At 45.7% G+C, this 25,712-nt stretch overlaps 1 protein-coding gene across 1 annotated transcript in view; it reads right to left on the minus strand.

Moving 5' to 3' along the window:
* Positions 1-1,127: 1,127 nt before the first annotated feature.
* The window catches only part of EPS8L2 (EPS8 like 2), a 68,630-nt gene continuing 44,045 nt past the window's right edge, over positions 1,128-25,712 (minus strand). The window contains exons 5-21 of the mRNA XM_052811974.1: positions 23,324-23,485; positions 22,241-22,390; positions 22,016-22,095; positions 21,732-21,871; positions 19,505-19,584; positions 18,878-19,004; positions 18,430-18,518; positions 16,031-16,105; positions 14,828-14,976; positions 14,519-14,645; positions 14,010-14,125; positions 10,134-10,245; positions 8,941-9,048; positions 7,292-7,433; positions 4,873-5,056; positions 3,836-3,968; positions 1,128-3,481 (exon numbers count right to left, since the gene is read on the minus strand). Of these exons, the coding sequence (XP_052667934.1) occupies positions 3,410-3,481; positions 3,836-3,968; positions 4,873-5,056; positions 7,292-7,433; positions 8,941-9,048; positions 10,134-10,245; positions 14,010-14,125; positions 14,519-14,645; positions 14,828-14,976; positions 16,031-16,105; positions 18,430-18,518; positions 18,878-19,004; positions 19,505-19,584; positions 21,732-21,871; positions 22,016-22,095; positions 22,241-22,390; positions 23,324-23,485 (2,046 nt within the window). The 3' untranslated portion in view covers positions 1,128-3,409. The remainder of the gene's footprint in view (positions 3,482-3,835; positions 3,969-4,872; positions 5,057-7,291; positions 7,434-8,940; positions 9,049-10,133; positions 10,246-14,009; positions 14,126-14,518; positions 14,646-14,827; positions 14,977-16,030; positions 16,106-18,429; positions 18,519-18,877; positions 19,005-19,504; positions 19,585-21,731; positions 21,872-22,015; positions 22,096-22,240; positions 22,391-23,323; positions 23,486-25,712) is intronic.

A 25,712-nucleotide genomic window follows, 5' to 3' on the forward strand; every position in this document is an offset into this window, starting at 1 on the left:
ACGTCCGTCCCTCTTGGGCCCGCGGGGCCTCTCCGGGATAGGGCTCCGCCGGTGACACAAGATGGCGGCGGGAGGGTTGGTGAGGGTGAGGCGTTCGCCCCGTTTAGCAGGCTTGAGGGAAGACTCGCAGCCATGCCACGCCTGTGTTAACCCGTTGCAGGAGCCGAACGGTGCGTTTCATCCCTCGCTGTCGGGGCGAGGCTCAACAGAGTTGGTCAGCCAGGGCTGCAGCCTGCACCGCCATGCCAGAGAGAGCCCCCCTAACCCAGCAAGGCACACGTTCTTGGGCACCTACGGATGTTCATTCGCCTCAACTTCATTTAAACTCCGGAGAAGGCGATCCTGTTAACGTGGTTGTGCTTCTGAAATAGGGAATGGGACTTGGCTGGAAATGTTGCAGAATCTGCCCCTTGGCCTTTAAACAGAGGCTCTTTGGATCGTGCTGTTCCCCTCATTTTGTCTTGTATTGTTCCAATTGTGGAAGCTGCCACAGTTATTTCCCTTCCTGATACACAAGGATATGCTTTTGTACAACCTTCTCATGCTTTGTCCAACCCAAAGAGAGGATAATGGAAAAAGGAGTTAGGTTTAAGTCCTGTTTGAATTCTGTGACTGTGTAGGAAACATGTTCTCATTGTCTCCAGAGTCCTTTGCCAAGGAATAACGGAGCCTCCTTGTATATCCCTTCCCGGCCAGTATTAGCTGGCATTGACCAGGGTTAGGTGTTTTTAGCTTGCCAGTGCACAATGTAGTCTTGGACAGTATCTGTGTGTGTAAACGCTGGCGTGTTGTCTCAGTTGCATGTTGCACAGGTAAGAGAAATTTGTTCTTCAAGAGGATGAGCAAGGGTATGTTTGGGATTCAGCTGGTAGCTTTCCCGGCATTTGATTGCTATTGTATGTGGGATTTTCACTTACCCCTGTTTCTAGACATGAATGGTTATCAAGGCCATAACATCCTTCCTTTTGAACAGCAGTCCCCCAGAAACAAAAGGAAACGCGCGGTTTCAGATACTCTGCTGTGTAACTTAGAGCGACAAGTCATTATGAAAAGCAGCCCTTATCGACTGTTTTTGTGTCCTGTTGCTTTCATTTATATCCAAGTGAGACAGAGATGGAGTTATAAGTATAACTTAACTATTTTAATAAATCTTATACAGTGCATGGTTATATCATTTTATCCTTCGTTCAATTACATTAATGTACAGTACATTATAGCATTATCTGCAGGCAGTACAAATATAACAGATGCACAGCTCAGTCATATGGAAATTTTTAAAAGTGACTTCTGCAATAAGGTCTACTGATATATTTATTTTACGAAATGCTCCCATGGCTCCCAGCTTTACAGAACTGTTGTGTACGCTTCTATTATAATCCCAAGTAACTATAATTCTGTGTGATTTGTTTTCCTTTATACCTGAAGACAAGAATGGTGTGTTTCCTAGCTCATCATTTGTTTTTATTTTCATTTTAGAAATTATTTAGCCTCCTGTGCTTCTAACGCCAATGGTTTACCAGTGTTCACACCTGCTTCCCATCTCCACCCTAATCCAGAGCCCGGGCTTCTCAGGAGGATTGTTGTCTTCATCCTTCCCTGACAAGGTGAGTGCCCTTTGCAAATTCCAACCACTGTGGCAAGCCAGCAGGGTTGTGACTAAAAACATGATCCTCCTCTGTAAGTTCCCTGCCTGCACCCTAATACTGCTGGTCCTATTTCAACATTTAAGAAAATACATCATCCATTAGAAACATTTTTGGAAGAACAAAGCCAAAATTGAGAGGTGCATCAGTATTCTCAGATTTAGACACGTGTTCCCCAGCCACTGCTTTAGAGCTGTACAGCTTTTTCCATTAAATGTGCAAGAACAGGCTCAAATTGTGCAAAGACTTAGGCACCTGCTTAACCTTTAAAGAAGGTGGGACCATTCACAGCATGTAAAGGAAAGCATATGTGTAAGTCTTTGTGGAGTCTGGGCCTGAATTCCCATTCAACCAAAGTGAGAGTGTGTGAATGGGAGAGAAAGACAAAGTCTTCCTAGTCTGTGAGCAGTTCCTATAGATGTGTGTGCTTTACTGCATTCTTATCAAGTTGGTCTGTAAGTAAAATGTAGATATAAATACCGTGTGTGCCAAACTTGCTGTGGACAGGAAATCTACTATATGCTTGCTTCAGCTTTTAAAACTTTGGCTGAATTATTGATGCATGATCACTTAATTATGTCTCTAGGGAAAGGGATTTTTTCCTCCTCCCCAGTTATAGATTGTAAGAGTGAGGGGGTATTTCACTAGAGAGATATATATGTATACATATGCACATAGCATTATTAGGAAAACCAGGAAGTGAAGAACAACAGCCTCTACTAGATACTGTTTTTTTTTTCTTGTGGCCATTTGTTTTGTATTAAAACAACCTTTCCAAGTGTGTTTTTGTTTCTTAGGTATTTAGGAAGCATTTCAGATTACTCTTTGCAGTGAAAATGTGAAGGTGGGGATGAGTGATGAACACCCTGGGAAGGGCTTTGGGTGTGACTGGGTTGGGAGCAAATGGTATGGGCTTATTGTCTCCTTGTTTGAGGCCTGGCTTTGGCAATACTGCAACTTTCCGATACAGGATCAGTGCCAAGGTGAAGGGCTGCACAGCTGCCCTGAGCCTCAGCCTTTGCGTAAGCAGGCGTGATCAGGCTGAGCTCACCTATTTGCAGATTCAAATCTTGGATTCTCCTCGTTATTAGGCAGTGAAAGCCCATTTCCACTGTTCAAAGACAGCACTAACTGGTACACGTATTTAAGGAAGCAGCCAGTCTTAGGTCATGTGTGTTGCAATTCCAGCCTCGTCCAACGAGGGGGCATGGAGGGGACAGAAGGAGGACAGTGAATTGTCACAGGGCCTTTGCTAGTAGGCTGCGGGGGATATCTGCCACAGAGAAGGAAATGAAAAGTGGGGGAAAAGACTTATTTCTGTGGTCCAGACTCTAAACATTCAGGCTGGCTTGTTCTGCGCTCTGTGCCATGCCCTCTCTTCCTGAGCCACGCAGGCAAGGAGGGTGGGAGCAGGTACAGCCCTATGAGAAAAGCTTTGCGGAGTCTTTTTTGCTTGAATCCAGCCATTGTCATACATTCAGACACGTGTGAATTCTGATCTGCTCTGATCGCATGCACATAAAATTTCAGTATAAAATATATAGTTATAAAAAAAAAAAATACTTCATGCAATATTAAAACACCTTTCCCAATGGGACGTGGTCTTATTGTCTACCCTTATCAACAGTGTTCAAGAAATTGTCACTTTGATGGCTATTACATCTCTAAGTGGAGCACTGCTGTCTCTTGTCTGGACTGGGGGTCATTGCTTTCGTTCCCTTTTTCTGCACTACTATGACTAATAGCTGAAATAAAGCAGATAGATTTTAATTAGCAGAATCAATCCTTTCCTGGCGACGCTTCATGATTTCTTGGAGCTCTGACTCCCCTCTGCTTTTCTAGAATGGAAACAAAAGAGGAGGTTTGAATTTTAACGTCAAGCTATAGTTAAATTATAGTATTTAACTAATGCTTTAAGAGTAGAGCTAGTTTCAAAGGGATGCGTGATACTGGTAAGGAGGCAGATTCATTAGTGGAGACAGGGTGATTTGCCTTACAGATTTGGGGCCTTTTTCCTTAAAAGACTTCTCATGATTTTTAGGTAGTGTGGTTTTTTGGTTGTGTGGGTTTTGGTTGGGGGTTTTGGTTTTTTTTTTTTAAATTAAGTTTCTTAACATGTCTGTTTAATGGGATATCTGACACTGCTGGTACAGGCACCCATTCAGGTAGGAGTTGTACAGAAAGCTACTTACCTCCAGCTGGTTTTTCTCCACTGTGATTTTACTGTATACTCTGTTTCCCTCATCACCACACACTTTCTTCAGCTCCTCTCTGTTGAGGGAGAAGAGCTGAGCTCCAGTAAGGATACCAAGGTGTTCCACTGTCCTGGGAAGACACAAAGCGAGGAGATGATAATTGTGCTACACGTGGCCTCTTGCTGAAGGTGAGGGGAGTCAGAGATAAAAGGGCTAGGAGCAGCTGATGTGCAGCCCCTGCACCAGGATCGTATCACATGCAAGGCCCTGGGGCTGTGCCGAGGTGGCAGCTGTTGGGTAACCCAAGCTCTTGGTGGGGATGACAGCAAGCCATGAGAAGTGGGTGAAGCCAGAGTCACCCTGGCATCCACTGTATACCCAGCCCCACCGGTACTGCAGTGATTTCACTCTGGTTGCATCGCGTTTGGGGAGCAATCCTGGAGCTCCTCTTAGCTCGCTGTGCAGAGTGTGAGTTGTAACTTGTAATCCTTGACCATGTGCAGCTTTTTGGTCCTTCCCTAGTGGCTGGGAAGATTTGCTAGTCCCGGCTGAGGGTCTGGCTCTTCCTCAGAGATACTTTAGGACAGCTTCTCCAGAGACAGGCAGTCATCTGGAATTTTCCCACAGGCCATGCGTTTAGTTAGTTAATTAGTTATTTTTCTCTAAGTTCAGCACTCTGAACTGGCTAACTGGGGCCAGACAAGCACCAGCGCTAGGAGGTTGTGCAGTATTTGGCTGTGAGTTGTGAGAGTAAGCAAGACCATTCGTTTATTTGCAGCTACTCATTAGGTCTTTTGCTGCGCTGTAAGACAAGGTTTATTTGATAGTGTATAAGAAAGAAAAGGAGTAAGTTTGGGCTCTGAATATACTGGTCATATAGCCTGGTTTTAATATGATTGAAATCTAATTTGCAACACAGGCTCTGTAAGTAAATACAAGTGATTTGTAATCCAGTTGAAAAGTTGCAAGCTGCCTCCCCCACTCCTTTTTAAATGAAGGAGCAGCATTTCATATGGTAGTAAAGCAGATCTTACTCTTTGCTGAATGACTTTGCCTCCAGCCAAGCTTTGACTTCTTCAGTGCTGGATTCAAAGGTGAGGGGCACAAAAACTTGCTGAGGCTTTTCCACTTTGAAATTCCTCTGGGGAGGCTGAATTTTATTGTTTGTGATCTTCTTTAGCAACTCATCATTCAGCTCGTCCATTTGATGAATAAGTTCTGGGGAAACAAGGCACAAGGTAGAGAGCAGGGAATGAAATTAAGTCTTCAGTCACAAATCCTATTAAATTAATGCGTTTGCAGGGAAAGTGTAAGGAAGATCAAAATGTGGCTCAGCATTTTTATTGTCTGTAAATACACCAAAGGAAAGTGCTTACTTTTGTTGTTTAGTTTTAAAGAACAAGCTTAAGTGCTTTTAGAGCGATAGGTTGAGCAACAACATTTTGACCTTCAAACTTCCATCAGGAACAAACGTGTAAAGGGAGACCACCACAGTTTTGGAGGCTGGTAGACTGCTGGAGCAGACTTTGGGAATCTCCCCTTTTCTCCCAACCAAATACTCTGAACTTCCTTCAGCTTTTGAAACCTTACTTGCTGTTTGGGAGAAACCTAGATTTCTGCAGTTCTTCTCCAGAATGATGGAGAGGAGGAATCACAAAGCAACAGCCAAATGCTCGTCGTCCACAGTGATCACTGAACCTAAAAAGCTGCTTAAAGGTTTCTTGCAGTGTGACTGTCCCCCAGGACAAGGGCAAGTTTTGGGACACGCACTACATGTCTGAGATTTTGGCCTCATTGCTTCATGTCCTGGTTTCGGCTGGGATAGAGTTAATTTTCTTTCTAGTAGCTTGGTCCTGGTAAAGACCTATATTTTCCCCTATTTTATATATAAATTTATACTGGGATCAATCTTGTTTCTCGTGTTACTAACCTATCCTGTTCATCACACCTCATTCAAAGGACATAAAACCCTGCAACACCAACTAGCAGAAGCTTGCTGAAGGGTGTAAAACCTGATCTGGCAGTGTCTTTGCTCCCACCAATGCTGTCAAGCAGTGTCAAGGGACAGGGTCCTTTTTCCCTGATGTCTGGTGTTGCTGTTGTGTTTTTGCCTTAGTTTGTCATCTTCCTGTTTTTGAGTTACTTAGTTCCCTTCAGGCTATTGAAATAAGGAAATTGCCCTGCAAACTTAGCACCAGGGAGGGGAAAAAACCCAGACCACATGAGACAGCAGAGGTCAGGGAGACTGACCTCTGACTATCTGTTTCTGAGAACGAGGTTCCCATTTTTCTGTGCCTCTGTTACCATTTATTTTCTTCCCATTGCCCTTTCGCTGTTGCCTGATGTGGAAGGCCAGCTCTGTGAGTACCTAAAACTAGAGTCTTGTTTTTGAGCTGTAGTCCTGCTCCTCTACTTTTCAGTCCTCATTTTGCTGTGCAGCTAAAGAGAAGTAGCAGGAAGCATGAACTGGGAGTGAGCAGCACACTCATAAAACTCCAGCGACACATAATCTAGTATCACTTTTTCCATGAAACTCCTGAAGACTGTGGAGAATAACTCAGTGTTATTAATAGATACATGTCCATAATGCTCATATTATGGGCTTTCCGTCGTCCCAAAAGGGCTCCTGCTTCCAGGAGACCACGGTAGCTGAACAGGGGATGAACACTGGTTGTGGCCTTTGGGAGACAGCTTGCTACAGGTGTATGCAGGGTGTGATAAGGGGGTGAGGTGAGCAGGGCTCCTGGTCTTTCTCATGCTCTGTGACCCCACATAGCACGCGCAGGGTGAGGGAGTGATGTGAATCTCCTATTGGCAGATCTGCTGGCTGGAATTCTCTGAAACCACATGAAGGAACAGGCCAGGCAGGCACTGCATGTGTGGCAGGAGACAGGAGCAAAGGAAGCGAGTGAAAGGGATTGACCTGAATGTGTGTGATTGCTTAGACACGCTTAAATGTTTTGGTGGGGAAAGGAAACTCTCTCCTTGGGAGTAGGAGGAGGGTCAAGCTGGAAGGAGGGTTAAGGTGATCACCTTTTTGCCCCGCTTGTCCCAGGCTGCCTGAGAGTCCTGACGTGAGTCAGCGAGCTCCTCAGGGCTGCTCTGTTGGTTGTTGCACTACCTGGAACCTCCTCCAAAACCACTGCTGGTCTATTGCTTATCACTAACAGGTGCAGTCACTCCTTGTGCAGAGCCTTATGAGAGGGAAAGCCCTTGGGTAGGTCTGGTTACATGCACACAACAACCAAAAACAGTGGACAGACCATTATAGTAAAAGTAAAGAAAGAAAGAAAACCACCAGGACAGAGAGTGAGCAAAAACATGTGTTCACAGAAACTTTTCAATTAAGTCCTGAAATGCAAAGCTGCGGTGCCAAGCTCTCTGGCTGCCTGAGGCTGCTATGTGTGGTGTAAAAGGTGCCTGGACGCTGGGAGCTTGGTTTGGGACACATACGTTCTTTGGCGTCCTGGGGAGAGTTGCGCGATAACATTTCACTTCCCCATTTATCCCCAGCATAGCTGGCAGGTAGCTTGTGAGTTGGGCTGGATGGTCCATATCCCCTGGGGCTCAGGTCTCCTTTGTACCTCTGGTTAGACTAGATGATAAGAAAGAAAAAAAAAATGTGTAAGAATTTTCTTTGCCATTTTTCATTTTCTTAAATTTTTTGCTTCCCACCCATGATAGCAAATTGAGGGACAAATTGCCATGTTCTCTCTGTGCTGATCCGGGGCCACGCAGCTGAGGCTGACGAGACCTCAGTTGGAGCTGCATGGAAGAACTTAATTTCTGGGGTCTTATGGGAAAGAACAGAACCCAAACCAAAGGCTGAATACTGTGTGAGGGCATTTACATGGCATTTACACACCTGGAAAATATGTCACACTCACCACACAGTGAGGAGTGCTATTGTATGCTTGCTTACTACTGCTGTGGATGACTGCTCTCACATGCACGACTCGGCCCTTTAGCCTTTTGCTATGCAGAAATTACTGCTCATAGGGCTTCCTTGGAGATGGAGAGCAAGGGAAGCAAAAGGATTTTTATATGAAGAGAAAACGAACAGAAATCCCATTTGAAGCTAAAGCATCACTGCTCTAGTAATGGGATGTTAAGTGGGACCACTGCCAAGTGCCTGGAGCAGTCTGGAAAGAGTTTTTTGACATTTTGATTAAACTAACAGGGCTTTTATCCAGAAGCCTGCTGGGGCACCTTATGCTTTGCCCAAGCTGTGAAACACCAAAGCAGGTAACCAATTCCATGCTTCCTTAGGGCATTTAGAGCTCTCCAGCTCCACGTTTTTGCAATGCAAGGTGCTTGAGAGCAATATTCACTTAGTACTCACTTAGATGGTATTTCCATCTGCATCCACTCCAGTAACTTGTTCCTGCTGCTGAACTAAACTAGATGAGGGAACTGTCTGTGTTTAATTTAACCCCCAACAAAACCTCAGCATTTTCATGGCAAAATTTGCTTTTGTGGCTGCATTAGCTCTTTCATCCTGTTCACAGCACAGCCCTGAAAGCAGCAGGGTTTTGCAACAGAGGAGGTGGTAAACCATAGGCTGAGAAGTATGTGGGTTTGGGGGGGGAAGGCACTGGCAAAGGGTGGAACTCTTTCAAGCCACTGTAGCCAGCAGCTGTTTGGTGACACCTCAACGCAAGACCTTTTCTGTTGGGATGAACAAGTCATGCTGCTAGGCTCCGGGTGGGCATCCCTTCAAGCTAGGGTCTCATTTCATAGCAGGCTGCTGCCTACAGCACAGGACTCAGCCTTCGCCTGTCCCATAACCCTGCCTGCCAGGCACCGTTGGCAGCAGGCAATGTGCTTGGCATCTCAGAGTGGGAGGAAAGCATGAGGCTGCTGCACAGATGGCAAGGACAGGCATTGTTTGGGGAGGGGAAAGGTAACGGTGGGAAAATGTGAGAGTTTTATCATAGGAGACTCAGGAATCCCCAGGATCCTTGTTCGTCTACATGTGAGGGTTCATCCCAACTTGTGCACAGCATCCTAAGAAATCCAGGGAGGTCTAATTACAAGATTATTCTCAGAGGCTAATTATGCCCTGCAGCTGGCTACCAGTTAAGTATCACCTGACTACAGACCTGTTCGAGCTCTTCCAGTTTCACCACATCCAGGATATTATAAGGGACGTAACCAGCCTGCCCGCTCCGGTTGAGCAACTTCCACCACTGCTTATTATCTTCCAACACCTGAGAGAGGGAAAAAAATAAATTTGCTAGTGAGAACATCAGATTTCTGGCAAACATAAATGGCATATAGTGGAAATAAACCACACAGTAACATGAAGTTGTCAGAATAACATCCTTGAGGCCAGGAGCTGGCAAATAGATCTGTTGTGCACATTTGCAATTCAGGACTGAAGCCTTTCCTGAAAAGCATCAGAACTTATCCTAATGATGAACAGGAGAGCATCTCTGGGGGAAAACAGAACTGGAGTGCTGAAGAACTCATAGTTCCTACTTAATTTGCCTGTTTCTCCTTTTTTTTTTTTTCCCAGTGACTGAATTTGTGTTGTCTTTTTGCATTAAAAAAAAATAAATCAAGAGTGACTCCTGCCAAAAATGCCAGTGTTCTCATATAACTTGATCATGTGTTACATCATAGTACGTAACACCATCACATCATAACCATGATGTGGTAAGGAGATTGCCCATTGCTGAGATATCTCCTATTGTACCTGTCCCCTTGGTCCTTTCAGCAGGCTTGTTTTAACCCAGAACTGTGATTTTTTTAATTTAGTTTTTTTTAAAGTAATCTTTCCAGAATGGATGAGCTTTGCTGGCAAGGCCCACACACATTTCTCGTTCTAGCTACATTTTTGAACAGAAGTCTTTCTTTCAAGTCATAGTTCTGTTACAGTTAACATGTAGACCAAGTCGTGTCCTACATTCTCCAGCTGCCAACAGTATTGCAGTAAGAGAAAGGTTATGAAAAAGGATGTTTTCATAGAAAATAATTCCTTTGGAGGGGGACTAGTAATAATGAACATAGGCCCAGCAAAGTGGGTGAGCAGTGTAATACAGTGACTTGTTTTCCTTCCTCCTCATTGCTAATTAAGATGTGACTGATGTGTTTCAGCTGAGCAAATGACTCAATGCATACAGTCAGCCTGCTCCAGCTCAGAGGTAAAGCTTTAGGTTTGAGCAAAGCTTTGTGTTACTGCTCAGAAAACACCAAGCAAAAATGAGCTGGCACTTGCCAGTGTCTCTAGATCTCTCTGCTGTTCCTGGAAAGGGGAGGAGGGCACACCTTCTCCCCGAGCATGTTCACGTACCTCCAGGATTTCATCCTTAAGCACTGAGAGTTCATTGGCATTTCGTGCGGTGAAATCGTAGCGGATTTTGGCATATCTCTTCGGCAGAGCCATTCCCTGTGCCTCAAAATTCCTGCAGGAGGTAAAAAAAAAGGAGTTTTAATGGAGTCCTATCTAATAACTAGGGCAATATAGGTTCACTGGCAAAAGAAGAGTGGTGAAGACTGTGCCAGTGCAGATAGAGAAACAATTGTGTTTGTGTTAGGAGGGGCAGTAGCTCTTTGCTACTCTTTTTTTGAGGAAGATTTTCACCCCTCATTCTAGTGAAAGTCCCTATGTTTGGAAGAAAAAAAAAAAAAGGCTGTACAGCTGTTTGGTTAGCGGCCTTATTGGGGGACTGTGAGGCTGCTGCTTTCAGGGTGGAAGAAAAGACTTCTTCCCCTGTCCGTTACTGCTTTGCTGCCGCAAGGACTGGGGAGACTGACAAAGCACAAATAAAATGCTCTGATTGCACCTCCTGTGAAAAGTAAGTGTGAAACTCTCATGTCCTGATAAGTGGAAACAACTGCCCCGTATGCCACAGTAGGGGAGAAGCAGGCACTAGTGACTGTAGGTAGAACTGACTGGAAATCTATGTTTTTTTCATCAGGCAACAAATGCTGAGCTACTGAATCAGGATTCTGCAGGTTCCCAGGAAAAGTGAGTTTGAGTGTTTCTATTCTAAGATATGTTTGGGGGGGAAAGGAATGTGTTTAAGTATTTTGCTTGGGAATTTCTGATACAAGAATATACAGCTTTCAATGTTGAATGACTTATCATTTGGAGAGAGAGAGAAAATAAATGTGGTAGATGATTGTAAAAAATGGAAAATGGTGGAAAAAGTGCAATGAAAGATTTCCTTTGACCCAAACTGAAATGGCTTATTTTTTCATAGTTTTTTTTTTGCCTAGCTTAGGGAAATTTTGCAGATCTCATCTTTTTCTTCTCTGGTTGGGATGGGTGTAGTGTTATTTTTTAATTCCAAAATTGTTTGCAGTATGGAAAAACTGTCTTGCCTTGTTGTGTCAGGGCAGGTGGAAACTACTTTAATGCACCTTCTATGGATCTTTCTGCTTATGACTTGCTACCCGATGCAGAAGACTCCCGGTGCCGTATTCACAGTGGGCATGCCAGCAGGGGGTCAGGTTCTCCAGCTTATGTCAGGTTCTGTGTAGCTGAGTGAAGCCAGTGCTTCCAGCACTGCTAGCAACTGTAGTTTTTAGCCTGATGTTTTTTCACTGCCAAGTTCTTGGGTTTGGTCAGTGATTTTAAATCTATGATCTGTGGAAACTTGGCTCTTTGTGGACTGCTTCTGAGGCATCTGTAAAACCTGACTTTGAAAAGCAAGCCCATTATGCTTAGTTTCAGTTCGGTTTACTGTCTTCATTAGGTAGCTTTTGATGGCCTGAAAAAGGTTGAAACCACTGGTTTAGTGGTTTGATATCATGCCTATGGCTGTAGTGTTGTCTTTAGCTTGCTTGATTTGGGACAACTCCTGGTGTAGTTCCGGCCGTGTGCAATATAGAAGTGTAAGTCTGCAGTGGGGGAGAGCTTGGAGCAGGCTTTCAGACAGATTGAATCCACCAGTCAAGAAAGGGAGTGGTGGCCTTACCCAGCAGTACCCTGAAGGCAGGGAGGGGGAAGGAAAGCCCAAGTTAGGGAGTTAGGTAGAATTTACTTCTTTTGTAGCATTCCAGAAGGTAAATGAGTCATGAGGAAAGAGGTGATGGCTGGAGGAGTTTGAAGCTAATGTGTAATTTGCATGCAACTAGATTTTACACAAGTGACCTTCACTGATTATTGTAATGTTGCTTGGGGCTTCCGTGACATTTCTCTGCAGCCAAAAGCCCTGGTGTACATAATAATACTGATGCATGGGTATATTTGTTAATATGGGGTCTCTTGGTTAGAAAACTAGTTCAAACTACCCTGAAAAAAACATGAGTACAGCAGGAAATATGTCTGTGCCAGGACTGTTATCTTGGCAAACATCCGGGCAGGCTTGGCTGAGGTCTGCTCTGGACTGAAGAAGACATCTAAGCACATTCTCAATTTTAGCATCTGCTTCAGTGCTGTTAACTTTGATTTTCTTTTTTTTCTTAAATGTTATGCATAAGGAAAACTTGCTGTTGACAGTCTGAAAGGTAGGTAAAAAGATATAATACCTACCCCAGGAGAACAGAGATCCTCATCTATGCTCACACTGTAGTTAAAATGGGTGGTGTCTCAGGGAAATAGTCACCTTGGTGAAAAGGCACGCTGTTAATTTGTATTCCAGGGCTCGACACTACTATTTATAGTTTGTCTGCTGAGACTAACAGACGAAAATGTTTCCTTACGTGCATTGTCTACTAGTCACTAAAGACAGACTTAAATGTTCTCATGTAAACTAAGTTCTCCTTACTTTTTATAACCTCACTGAGAAACATGGCATTGGAGAAGAGAATTTGTTATCATAATTCTTTCTGTACTCAACACTGCATCTGTACCATTTTATGGTCCCACCAGGACCTCTGATGGGGTGAATAAGGAGAATAAGTTATTTTGCTGACATAATTGGATTTAATGTATTTTGCTGTGAATTTGAACTTCTTTTGTAGTAGTAGAGCTTATAAATCTTCTAGATTAGAACATAAAACCATGAAAAAACAGTCTGGCTTGAAGGTTTTTTTCCAGTCTAGAGCTGGCTACAGGAAAGTGCATGGTTAAGTGCTTTGCTGGGTCTGGACTTCCAGTCTTTGAAGATTTGAAGTCGATAACTTCATGTCAAATCACCACAAAGCAGACTATGGCAGAGAATTCATTTGCAATTTGGGAAGAGTTTGTTGAAACTCGGAGACCTTCTGAAAATTTCAAAGGCGTAAGCCTGTGTAAACAAGCAAGCAGATGAAAAGCCTCTAAACTTTGAACCAAAAGTTCTTTCATAAAGATTTTATACCACTGAGTAACTGGTAATAGAAAACTAGCAGTGGGGCAGAGTGTTTGGTTAAATTGTGAGAGCCATCTTTCCCTTGGAAAAAAGCCTGAGGCAAAGGGGTGGCCTTGTTGGTTCTGGGTTGGGAACTGAACTTTCCAAGACTTCCAAAGAAAGGGGAGTGTTTTTCCCCATTTTCTGGATTTATCTCATTAAGAAGAGTTGTCTGAAATCAATGCCCTGTCAGTTCCTGATGGGGAGATGGGCAGGACTGGAAACACATTCTCATTTTATTCAGCCTCTAATAAATCTTATTCCCTTTGGTTGTGACTGAAAGCAAAAGGAGGAGCTGCTGCCTCCAGTGAAATAAATGGCACTGCCTTAGTTAAAATGTTTTCCATGCGGTGCTGCTGAGGTCAGGCTGCTCTTTCCCAGCACTGCATTTTTCAACAGCAGAAAGCTTGCATGTGCTTATACCTTCATACAGGTTCCTCCTATAAGCAGGTTCTTTCTATGCAACCTGTTGTGGCTTTAGGATGAATGGAGAGATGCTAGCTTCTCTAAACGTACAGAGAACAAAAATGCAGCGCAGTATCTTTGGCGCATGATCCTTAATATCACTTTGGTGGGCTGATGTTATGAAACAAGACCTACTGATTGACTAATGAAGTCAGTATTTTTGCCCCTTGTGGTGGAAAACACATGTAACCCATTTGCTTGTAGACCTGCTGGTGATTAAAAAGCAGACAGTGTTTACATGAATAATCCCTCATCTGATCTTTGAGTTCTCTTGATCTTGTTACCAAGTCTGAATTAATAATGGCAGAGAGTTATCTACCAGGATGCCAAAACATCCTGGTGTCATGATCTGTTGCAGTGGGTGTTTATGAGGTTACAAGGTGGGAGCTGAGGTGCCGTTGTCCAGCGTGGTGCTGATATGTTACCTATTTACATGCTGAGTGACGTTCTGTTTAAAGGCATCCACAGCTTGTGTCTGATCAGCGGTCTGGCCACGCTTGAGTGAGGAGTTACGGTAAGGATATCCATTGGCTGATGATAGCTGGAAAGGGAAAAATGGAGTCAGTGTTACCAGGAGAGGGGAAAGCTGTATCAGAGGAAAGGAGAGTGATAGTGGTAGATGAATCATGGCGTGGAAGCTTTTGGTCACGATGAGGTGCACATCAGAGAAATGTTCTTCAGGCAAACCTGTATCCATGGGGCTCAGCTACAGTATAGTATCCTATTTCCTGTTGATCAGGAGGTGAGGCTGATTATTGCTGCCCTTTTCTGGCCTTATTTTCTTTCCATATTTAACTGGAATGACCAGATCCATCTGAGTTTTGAGCCGACTGCTTGTTACACACCACTGCAAACTCCACAGATCCATCTCTCACTCTGAAAAAGGGGGAGGAAGGGGAAAAGAAGAGAGGGTGGCCAGGGACACAAGACTAACCTCTTCTTGCAAGTGTCCAATGTCTATTTCCCAGGGAGCTCCACGGAAGATTTCCACGGGCGGTTCCCAGCCATTGCGGAATTTGGGGATGTAGGTGGGGATGTTTGCTTCTCGGGGCCATTCAGCTCTAGGATATGAAGCGGGGAATATGCAGTGAGATTCACAAGGAACGTGTCTCTGAAAGCGTGTCAGGGAGAAGCAGGGGCATCAGGGCATCCTTGACGCTCTGACACGGCTAGACAATCAAGCGTCCCCTCTGCCTTTCTCAAGAGCTCGGGGAACCTGGTGAGATGGCAGCTCTGTCCTCACCTGGATCTGGTCCATGTCTCTCCCAGGGAGTCCCAGAGGTTTATCTCTTTTGGTGTCAGGTGTCCTCTAAGGAAATCTGTGGCGTCTTTAGAAAGAAGTGGGCTGACGACAGACTTGGCAAGCTCAGGGCCACCACAGCTACTGATGATCTGGTTTACACACAAATATAAGAGATTTTGCAGGAAATGTTCAGAATATCAAACCAGCACACACACAGAGGAACAGAAATCGAAGAGAAAAATCAGTGGCTCTGATCCTTTGGAGTCTCTATGACTGCCCACTCCAAAGGAAGCCAATGTACCCTTCATGGTGAGTACCTCTAAAACCAGGCTAATTCACATTAGGCTTGCACTTCCAAAGTTCTCCTCTATGCCTTCATACGTAAGGGTGAGGTTTCACAACACAGATGAACTAAATTAATGATGTGCTGCTACCTAAAAGGGGTGCTGTATTCCCTCAGCATCCCCTTATTATCCTTGGACTGCACTGATAGTACTTGATTGGCAGATTTTATTAAGAAAAAGCAAATAGACAAATAAGGCAAATAGTTCCTAAGTTCTCCAAGGTATAAAATGAAAGCCAGAGGGCAAGCCTTCATGCCAAGGGATGGCCTGACTCCTGTTGGCAGCAGCTAATCCTTAGGTCAGCTCAGTTGTCTCAAGAAACATCAACCTAAATCTTTGAAGAAGAATGGACAGTTCAGAGGAACACAAGAATTTTTCTATTGGAGTCAAAGCAAGGTCTGATCTAAAAATTAGCCGTTGTTAGAGACAGGATACATTGCAAGCTGGCACTTCAAAAAATGCAAAATCACTTGGTATTTGTGTCCCTTCTGACTTCTTTTTCAAACTGGGATTTCTGCTTCCTACTTTCAGTGCAAATATTGAGCCATGTTTGCTTGAAGGTGAGATCGGTCAGATTCCCAATGGGAACCAGAGCTGGCTTGCACTTTTTTTCACAGTAAGTCTTTATTAGTGGGGTGGAAAGATTCATATTTGCTAGGGTTTGTGTATTTACTTCAAGCTGGAAATCGGATCAGAGGCCAGAAACACTGGCATTGTTGCTTCTAGGCTTTACTGAGAAAGCTTTAGCCATTTGTGAGCAGCCTTCTAACTCTTCTGCAAAATCTAGCTGCCTGTAAGTCCAAAAGCAACATTAGAAATAAAAAGTATGTTCACAGTGAAACCTGTGAATAAGGTTTACCAGTTCCAGTGGCCCAAATAGGAAATGCACCAACTCTGAAGCGCTGGGGTTCTGGATGTGCTTTCTCAGTTTGGCCTGAAAAGAGAAAGGAAACCCAGTTTAACCCTAACCTGATTTTGCCTTCTCTTTTCTGTCACACGGAGGGATTGTTGCTGACTGATATTTGCTACAGCTAATAACACCGCCTAAAAAGTAAGGAGATTTTCAACAGTGCACCTGAAATTGGGGAAGAAGATTGGGCAGTAGGAATCATTCAGTTTTAGATCATTTCTATTTTCTATCCATTTCTAAGGGTGTTGAATTTCAGGAGGGGTGGAGTACCTATTGTGTTAAAATCAGTCCCTTCGAAGCTATTTTGAACAGCAGCAGAAAACCTTAGCTTATTTTGAAAGTCTTATGAGGAAGGGCCAGGCCTATTGCTTCCGACTTTTGCACAGTTGAAAATCCCGCTAGTTCCTATGAATGAAAACAACAGAGCAAGTGTTTTGCAGGGTCCCTTGGAAAATTGCTGACAAGCAAAAATCTCCACCAAGGTCTTGCCTGCAGCACCTAGAGCTGCCCTGGCCACCGAAATGGTTGGTATTTGGAGTAGACTGTGATGGAATGGAGGAGCAAATGTTTAGGATTACTGTAAGAATTGCATTTCATTAACAGCAATAAGCTAAGCTGTGGTGAGAAACGACTTCAGTTTGTGCCTCCTTTCAGCTCTTTCTTGTGTCCTGTGCTACTGGCATTGCTGCAATGGAAAAGAGACTCCCTCCTCCCTACTGAAATGCAAGGCATTTTAAATGCTGGTGATTAAACATTAATGTAGAGTGGGAAGTGTGAAACAACGGATGGCAACAAGGTGACTAAATGAAATGGCACTTCACAAGGACTTTGCAGCCATGTGGCATGTGACAGCAGTGCTGGGGCAGACATGGCAGTGCTCCACCACTGATTCCCCACTCTCCTTACTTGTCCCCCCGCCTCTCGCCAGGAGATCACCTGCTCTTTGTGGGTTTGTGAATACGTGGGCAGCAAAGTTCAGGGCCCGAGTGGAGGGAGAGCTTGGGTAAGTGAACAAATTTCTTGTATGTTAGCTCCCACGCTGCTGACGGGAGCAGCAGTGGAGCTGAGCTCGGGGGCTGTGTGCCAGAGCATTTGCATAGATCCACACTTGCACGACTGGCATTGCATGACTGGCAGTGCCCAGGGAAGGACACTAACTCCAGTGCAGGCTGTGCTGTGACTAAGGGCTTGGCTGACCGCACTGACTCCACTGTATTTATCACAGCTGTGTCAGTGGTCAGAAAGGGCTGGGATGCAACAGGCCAGCTGGGATTTCTTTACGCTTGGAGAATCCTCAGCTGCTTCTTCAGGGAAGCTAACATCCCGCTGTGGATGTGTGGCATAGCCTTAGCAGGGCGCTTGATCGGTTTGTGCGAGCAGTGATTGCTGGCCCAGAGCTGCCACTTCCAAGACTCAGTTCTGGTCCTGAGCAGGCAAAAATGTATGCATATTTGCTTCTAAAAGAAGCAGTTGGAGCTTGGTGTCCTGCATTAAGGTTGTTTACGATCTCTGTGGTTTCCTTACTGATAACTTCACAGAAAGGATCTTGTTTGGCTGTGTTCACTGGGCAAGTTTGGTCAGAACTGGCAGAATTTCCTTCTGGCTCGTTATCCTCCTGTTCTCACACACTTCATTAAGCGGAGCTGGCAGCACTGGGAACATCTTTATGCTCCTGCATCCCCTTCTTAACGCAGCAGCTCCTCCAGGGGAGAAAGAGGGGAGGAGCCAGGAATCTCAGGGCAATGGGGGACATCAGTTATTGTTAACAAGAGACTTTCCAGGCCTCTGGCTGAGGCAGCTTTACAGCTGCCCTGTAGACAGAATCGGATAGAACAATTTAAAGTAGATAAGACTTTTTTTTTTCTATTTTAATATTTACAGTCCTCTGTTTTATGCCTGTAAGGGTAGCAAGGATTAAAGCTGTCACAAAACTACCCAGATATTTAAAGGCCACAAGCAGAAGTGATTATCTAGAATGGGGATGTCTGTATAAGCCTTTGCACAGCCATCAGCAAGGTGGGCATGGCAGTTCTTGGCTCTCTAAGCTCATGGCTTCACAAGTGCTTTAAGTCAGGACTGTATCTGAAGAGAGATCCAGGCATTGCAAGGCCCCTGGCTGCTCAGTTCCATCCTGGACTTTATACTTCTAGTTTCGGTTTTACAACTTGCCCCAAGAAACCTGCACAAGTCTGACACAATGTTTGTTCTGGATTATGAAGAATCTGGAATTCACACCTTTGTCCCTTGATAATGTTTTCAGTTCAAATTTCACTTTAAATGCTTACTACTGTGATATATGGGAAAAAGCCCTGTCACTGCATGGGATGAAAACACCCTCAGTGTCTTACCAAGAGGTTAAAAGCCAGTTTGGTTTTCTGGAAGCAGTCGATGAACTCGGCCTCACTTGGGGGTCTTGCTCGAAGAGTCAGCATGCCCTCTTTCATGAGAAGGTGGAGAGAAAGACACTTTAATTAAAGCATCCCTTTTCAGGTAAGTTTCATCTTGCTGGCATGCAGAAGGCACAGCAATAATGGGTGCTGAGACTAGAACTAGTAAAAATCAAGGGTTCAAGAAGAGCCAAAAGTCTTTCGCTGTGTTGGAGACTTCACTAGGCTCTCTGTGCTCTACAAGAGGTCCCCACAGACCAGCAGCACCTTCCAAACTGGTGTAGCTGCTGTTGGGTCCATAGCTGTGCTGCTGCATCAATCTGGCCTTGCTAGGATGCGAGTTGAGGTCTCCTCCCAACCTTCATCCATGCCCCTGTGTTCCCTTTTTGTTTTCAGTGCTGCACTGTACCTGCTGGCCCTTTCTTCTTGTTCTTCTTCCCTTTTTTCCTTTGATTGAGCTGTCTGAACGCCTCTGCAGCCTTCTGAAGCCTGGCGACAAACACTTCAATGTCATCCAGAGTGCAGTTCAGGATTTGCTGTGAGGAGAGAAATGCAACAAACCAAGGTGAAAGAGAGCCCAAACTGCACGCAGCTGGGAAGCCTGAATCCCAGAGCATGCCGCTCTGCCTGTTTCATTTCCTGGAAGAATGCACAGAAATGGGGAATCCAGGCATGAAATTAAGCTGAATTCATCACTTTCCAAACACAAAGCTGTGCCTGGTTGCGTGTTGTACTTATTGATGTGACAAGTGACTCCTGCTAATGGATGTCTGGAAAATAACCCCAAGGCTAGACTGTGGGCTGGGGAGGAACAGACCTTCTGAAATCAGCAGAGCTACCTCAGGTCAAAGGAGATTGTAACTGACCCAGTGATGGAGCTTTGCTTTTGTTCACCTTATCTTTATGCACAGTAGATATCAGTTTAACGATGACTAGATTATGCATAAAATGTCTGCTTGTGGAGAAGCCCCTTCCTTCCTTCCTCTCTTCTCCCTCTCCTTCTGCCTATTGACTGTGCACTGTTCTTGTTACCAACCGTTTCTTTTTCAATCTTCTGTGCCAAGATGGCTCGGGACTCTTCGTGGTCATGAGAGCTGGAGCCTCGTCGTTCATAGTCTGCAAACAAGGGAGGGAGAGAAAAATATGTTTACTATCAGAGGTTGAAAATAGGCTGCGTTAAATGCAAGGACCCATGTGTTACGGCTGCACCATGGGATGGTAACTCCCAACTTGGTGGTTTATTCTGGGTTATGAGAGCACCTCAGGAGATCACAAAGAGCAGGAGGTGATCAAAGTTGCCGATTAAATCTTCCAAGGTCACAGCACCTGCCCACCAGCCCTCTGTGTCGATAAGCTGCCAGTTTTCAAGTATAAGCAGTGAATGAATCATGAAGAGTGGCCAGCTATGGGTAGAGACCTGCAAGTGCTGGTCTCCAGCTGCTGTGAGTCACTAACTCCTTTGCCTTTGATGCATCTAAGCTGACTTAACACCTGCAGAGGAGCTGAAGAGCCACCACTTGCATGGTGGAGCACTCCGCATGTATGTAAAGTGCAATTAGAGCAACTCCCACCCTCTCTTCTAACCCCCGGCCTTCTGCAGGAGCCTTCCTTGTCCCAGAGGTACCAGTTTAACTAAGTAGTAGTTGAGAAGGAAGAAATAAGACCAGGAAGTGAATGCAACTGTCGCTTGCTAGAAAGCAGCATGCCAGGAATTCTGCATGACTGATATTTAGGCAGGCCTATGCACAAATCAGCATTTTTGTACAAATGCATGTGCAGTCTCTCAAGTGTGTTTAATGTGTATTAAAAAATCTTCTTGCAATAAAAAAAAACAGGCACCTCCCAGCTTCCAGAAGACAGACACTCAGTGAGGGGGTGATATTTCAGTGTGAACAATTGCTCGGGTGGCCTCTTGTGAAAAGAATAATGTGTCAGCTCAGTGAAATGGAGTTTGAAAGGACCAGCACACCAGGTGTTTGGACAGCAGGATATATAAAGTGGGAGAACAGGGGAGGCAGTTTTGGCAAAGGACCATGAAAAATGTGCGTCATCTTTAAGTGTTAAGATGAAGTGATTAGTTTTGACAGGTTTTGTAGAAAAAGTAATAAGGCGTGTTTCAAAGGAGAAGCGATCTCAGCAAACAGGCATCATTCAAGGCTTTCTTCTGTCACCTGCTTTCGTGCCAGGCTCTGTGTTCTCAGATCCAGAAATCCTGCCTGGGTAAATGCCCAGCTCTGCTGATGTAAGCAACGGACTTAAAGCTTTATGCTAAGCATCCTGGGAAGGGCAGAGTTAAGGGTGGCCATTTCATTAAAAACTGATGTGCATCAGAATATAGATGTTTCTACACGGTCCAGCTCTGAAATACAGATCTTATTTTCATTATGCAAAGCTGGACCTGAAACAGGCTGCCAGATCAGCTGCTTGGCTTCAGATCCCATCCCAGGGAAATGAGTGTTTTCTCTCCTCAGCTGGTGTTTGGAGTTTCTTATAGTATCCTGATTACATGTTTTCCTTGAACCTAGAAATTAATCCTAAGGGAAGGTGGTACAACAGGCAGTGATAAGAAAGGCTTACAGTTCGCTCGTTGTTTTAGTCAATTTGAGCTTTTGTCAGAGGAATAGCTTATTTCTGTTACTTCTTTCTCCAGAGAGAAATACAAGTTTTTTCAAGCCGGCTCAAATAGGCTGAGGTCAGGATGGTTTTGGAATAAGATTTTAGATTAGCATATGGGCAAGGTGACTTCAGATCTGCATTTCCACACTCAACTCTAGGAGAATTCATGCAAACCACTTGATTTCTGAGGGTGAAATCTTGGCTCCTGTGAAGTCAGCAGAGCCAGGAATTTGCCTTTCTGACCAGGTCTGTCTTGTCTGTACGTTTTGAGATCACCAGTGCCTGGTCCAAGCTTCACATCATTGCTCAGTTTTATGAGGGGCTTTCACCTCTTTTGGGAATTTCAGTATCCCCAAAATACAGGTGTCATCACAAGGAGTTTCTAGGAGCTTTGATTTATTGAGCTGCCATTGAGAAGATGCAGCCCAATTTTTAGGCATTTATAAAGCACAGCCAGAGATCCAACAAAATGTTATGCCTTTGGTATGTGTCTGTGTTAACTTTATAACACAGTGAAAAGACACTGGGCTTCCCTGTGCTCCAGCAACACAGGGCCTGAAATGACCACAGGCCATTTCAGGAGGGCCGGCTGTCCAGGCTAACGAGTCCCCTGTCCCCAGGACAGACTCACTGAGCGCTGCCAGTACCTGGATTGTGCTGGGAGGGAGGTGCCACCCGGTTCCTGTTCATCCCTGAGCCTCGCACGTCGTGCTGGATCGGGATGGGAGCCGGCCCTTGCGGCGGTGGGAGGATGGATTGTCTCTGCCTGATCTTTTCTTGGTTTGCTCTGCAAGGGAAACAACGCAGAACAACCCTGTCAGTGGCTGCCGATCCTGTTTCTGAGAGACTGGTGTGTGAATGCACCATTGTAAACGGGGCTGCTTCTTTTTTTTTTTTATTTTTACTCCTAGCTATACCCTGTAGTACTTACTTGAGTGTCTGTGGCCGTATCTTCTTCCCATGCTTGTGGTCTGCCAGGGCACTTTCTATGTCCTCGTGAACCATCTCCGCCTCAAAGATAAAATGGGGATGTTTTTAAGGGCTTTGCTTTGGAAAGGATTGAGGCCTCTAAGCAGGCAAAGGAAGAAGGGGCTGGCAGACAGCTAGGAGCATATTTTGTTCTCTGTTTCACACCAGCAAGGAGGGCTCTGCTCACCTCCACCTCGTCGCAGTTGAAGAAGTGGATGTCAGGTTTGTGCTGCTCTGAATCCTGACACACCAGGAGGAGGATGGAGGAATAGCGCATCTGATTCAGCACTGTTTGGCAGTGCTGGACTGTCGGCAGGGGAAAGTCCTCCAGCTCCTCCTGGAAGAGAAAGAGGAAGGGGTGAGGCAATGGGGAACTATCGAACTGATGGGGAATGGTCCTGTGTGTGAACTCCTGGGATCCCTGTTTGAGGAGAGAGACCTGGCAGAGTTTGTGCTTCTCAGCAGTGGTTTGTTGGGCTCTTCGAAGATACGTGTCAAGGTTTGCAGAGGGGCAGTGGCTTGGGACTGAGGAACAGGAGAGAAGTGGATGGCAAACAGAGGTGGCCTCTTCTCCTCAGAGTCCTGAATATGGGGCCCAGCGTGAGACCTCAATAACTTGAGCTTTGTTGCTCACCATCATCATATTGCTGTGCTCTACCTGCACCAGTACATTTGTCATGCATCCCAGCAGAGCACTGGGAGGAAAGATGCTTTCTGTGAGGGGCTTACCCTCCCACTGTCTCCTTGGATGATCTTGGGCTAATATTCTTTGGTTTCTCATTGCTAAAATCAGGGCAGCACCATCCCTCTCCCACTATCTGGCTGCTCTTTCCCCTCAGATTAAGTGTCCTATGTGCATGTATGTGTGTCACCTGTCAAAATAGGGCACTGTTCTCAGGCAGGTGATCCTGCGTGTTATTTTAATGCAAGTAATGTGTTCTTCCCTCTCTGCTTATGCTTTATGCAGCTCTCTGTGGACCTGTAAGTCTGCATCACTCCCACAGAAAGCAGTTTTACTGTTGGCCTGGAGCACAGCTCAAGGTATCTTTCACCTGGAGTATCTGTGCTCTGGAGCCGTGAATAAATCATCCCACACCTACCTGCCCTTTGAATTAGAGTCAGCCAACCCCCGCACACCCAGGAGTGGATTTTGGTAGTGATTTGCCCTTCTTTGGGTTCTTTAGAAATGGCCCTGTCTGGCAGAACAGGAAGGGCACACACTGCACCCCGTGCGTCAGACTGTGGGTAGCTCTCGCAGAGCGCTGGGTACCTGCGACTCGCAGTCCAGCAGGCGGATGGACTTGTCGTTCACTTGTAGCAGCATCTCCTGTGTCCAGATCTTCTCTTTTGAGTTGAGCAAGATGAGTTTTCGGATAGCATCATCCACCGTCACAATGGACTCGCTCTTGTCCATGATGAAGGTGGCCAAGTGCTGAAGTTGGAGGGAAAGGAGGAAAAAAACAGGTGAAAAAGATTTGATGGTGTGTGTATTGTAAATCAATGGTGAAAACATCTCTAAAGGCTTGAACTACTGTTTGTCTGCTCTTCTGAGCACAGGCATGAAAGAGTAGCTGCAGAAAGTGTACATTCTGGTTGTTAGTACCAGCCTGGCCACAGTGGTGAAAGATCAGGGTTTCGTAACGCAGCAAGGGTTTTCATAACGAGTTTTATCACTTGCATATTTATCTCATCATATGTCAATTCTAGCAGCTCTGGCCTCCGTCCAGCAGTGCAAATGCTTTGTACGCACAGGTTAGTCCCCCTGGCTTTTCTGAAACTGGCTTGGAAGTTTAAATACGGTAGTTAAGCTTCACTTACCAAGCACTTGCATTTTGCTCATCTTGCATAGCAGATTTCCCTGTGTGGCATCTGTCCCAGGCAAAGAGCTCACGCAAGCCATGGGCAAATGTGAGTCCTCTGTGCCAAGGTGGGATCCACATGATGCTTGGGCTTTGGCCAGGTCCCCTGCTCCGGGTAATTCGACAGGCAGCACAGCTGCACCAGAGAGCTTCTGAGCTGCGCTGCAAAACTACCTGGTCTGCAAGACAGCTCCAAACCTGACAGCTCACTCTATACCAGCCCTTCAATCCCCTCATGTTACCTTCCCCCCAAAAGTACCTAAATCAGCCCTTGTGGTAGTGAAAATAGGCGTCAATGACTGTAAGAAGGGATTTTTTGCTACTTGCCTCTGTCCTGCACTGTGGCTTTGCTAGATTACCCTGGTTTTCCTCCCTCCCTCCACCTGTCCTGTAAACCAACCTAGTGCTCTGCCCGCTGCCAGCCTGGTTTCCGTGCTGTCCTCCCCTCTTGCACTGCCTTGTGCGTGCACTTGGGCCAGGAGCAGCTCAGGTAAGGTGGTAACGTCCCAGACGTGACTGCACTCGCACGCTTTTCCATCCCTGCTCTACCTCTGTCCTGACGTGCGCGGTGATCCAAGCCTGGCGCTTGGTGCTTGTATTTACAAAGAATTTGTGTAATCGAGCTGCACCTGCAGGCTTTGGACTGCTTCTGGGGCTCTGCGTGAGGGGAATGCTGGACAGGGCAGGGAGGCGGCTGCAGAAAGGAGAAGCATGTTGCATCCAAATGGTGTGTGCGCTCCCCCCCGGCAGTGGGTGAAGGCCACTCCAGAAATCCAGGTAACTTATTTATCTCTACTCTGATCAGCAGCCAGTGAGAGCAAGCGCTGCTCTGTGTGGATGGGGAGAACTTGAGTCTGCCAGCAGAGGGGACTGCAAGGCAGGAGAAGCTGGGAGCCTTGCCTGCTCAAAGCAGCCAGGCTGTTTTCTGTGCAGTTGTCCCTGCGCGAGTGACAGCACAGCCAGGCCATGTGTTCAGGTGACAACAGGGGAAGGGAAAAAAATCGGGAAGGAAAAGGAAATGGTCCTGTTTCACCTTGTTCGCTCTGCTGCCCTGCTTGTGTTCCTGGTGAGGAGAAGGGAAGGAGAATGTGCCTGACTGGGAAAGCAGCTGAAGCCTTTCCCTGTTGTAACCAACTTTCTCCAGGAGAGAAAAGCAGGAGTTTTTTTGACGAGCAAGTTATAGGCCTAACCGAGGTGTCTGTGCCACAGCTGGTCCTAGGGCCTGTTGCCAGGAGGTGGATCAGACCAAGTCCCAGCTCTTTCTTCCCTGGAATACGGATGGCCCATCCACCAGCATGACCCTCTCGCCCCGCTTCCCCTACTCAATAGCATTAGGGTAAATACCATGTTGCTGCTGAATCAGCTGCGGGTCAGCTGAAGAGCCGTGGAACAGATCAACCCTTCTGGCAGGGAGACCCAGGTACCGCAGGTAGAGCAGATGCTTTGCATGCGTTTGCTATGGGGCTGGGGGCAACAGTGCGGCGATGCCAGAAACAGTCCTGCTGGGCATTTAGCGTTTGTGTGGATGGTGGCAGTGGGAACTCCTGCTTGTCTTTTGTGCACAAATCCTGCAGCCTGGTTTCAAAGCAAGAGCTGAAAAAGTGGGGTGCGTCTAAAGCAAGCCACAAATTGGGATGTGAAACTTGGAAAGGCTCTTTGTTTTCTCTTGTACAGGGATGAGTTTTGCCTGGCTTTTTCTCCCTCTGATCCCTTGTCTTTTTGCCTTCTCCCCGTGATCAGGCATAACCTTTGTAGGGTTCAGGCAGTTTCTTTCTGGTGCTGACTCTGCTACAGTGGTGC

The sequence above is a fragment of the Harpia harpyja genome, chromosome 16 (assembly GCF_026419915.1).
Source record: "Harpia harpyja isolate bHarHar1 chromosome 16, bHarHar1 primary haplotype, whole genome shotgun sequence".
Taxonomy (NCBI): Eukaryota; Metazoa; Chordata; class Aves; order Accipitriformes; family Accipitridae; genus Harpia; species Harpia harpyja.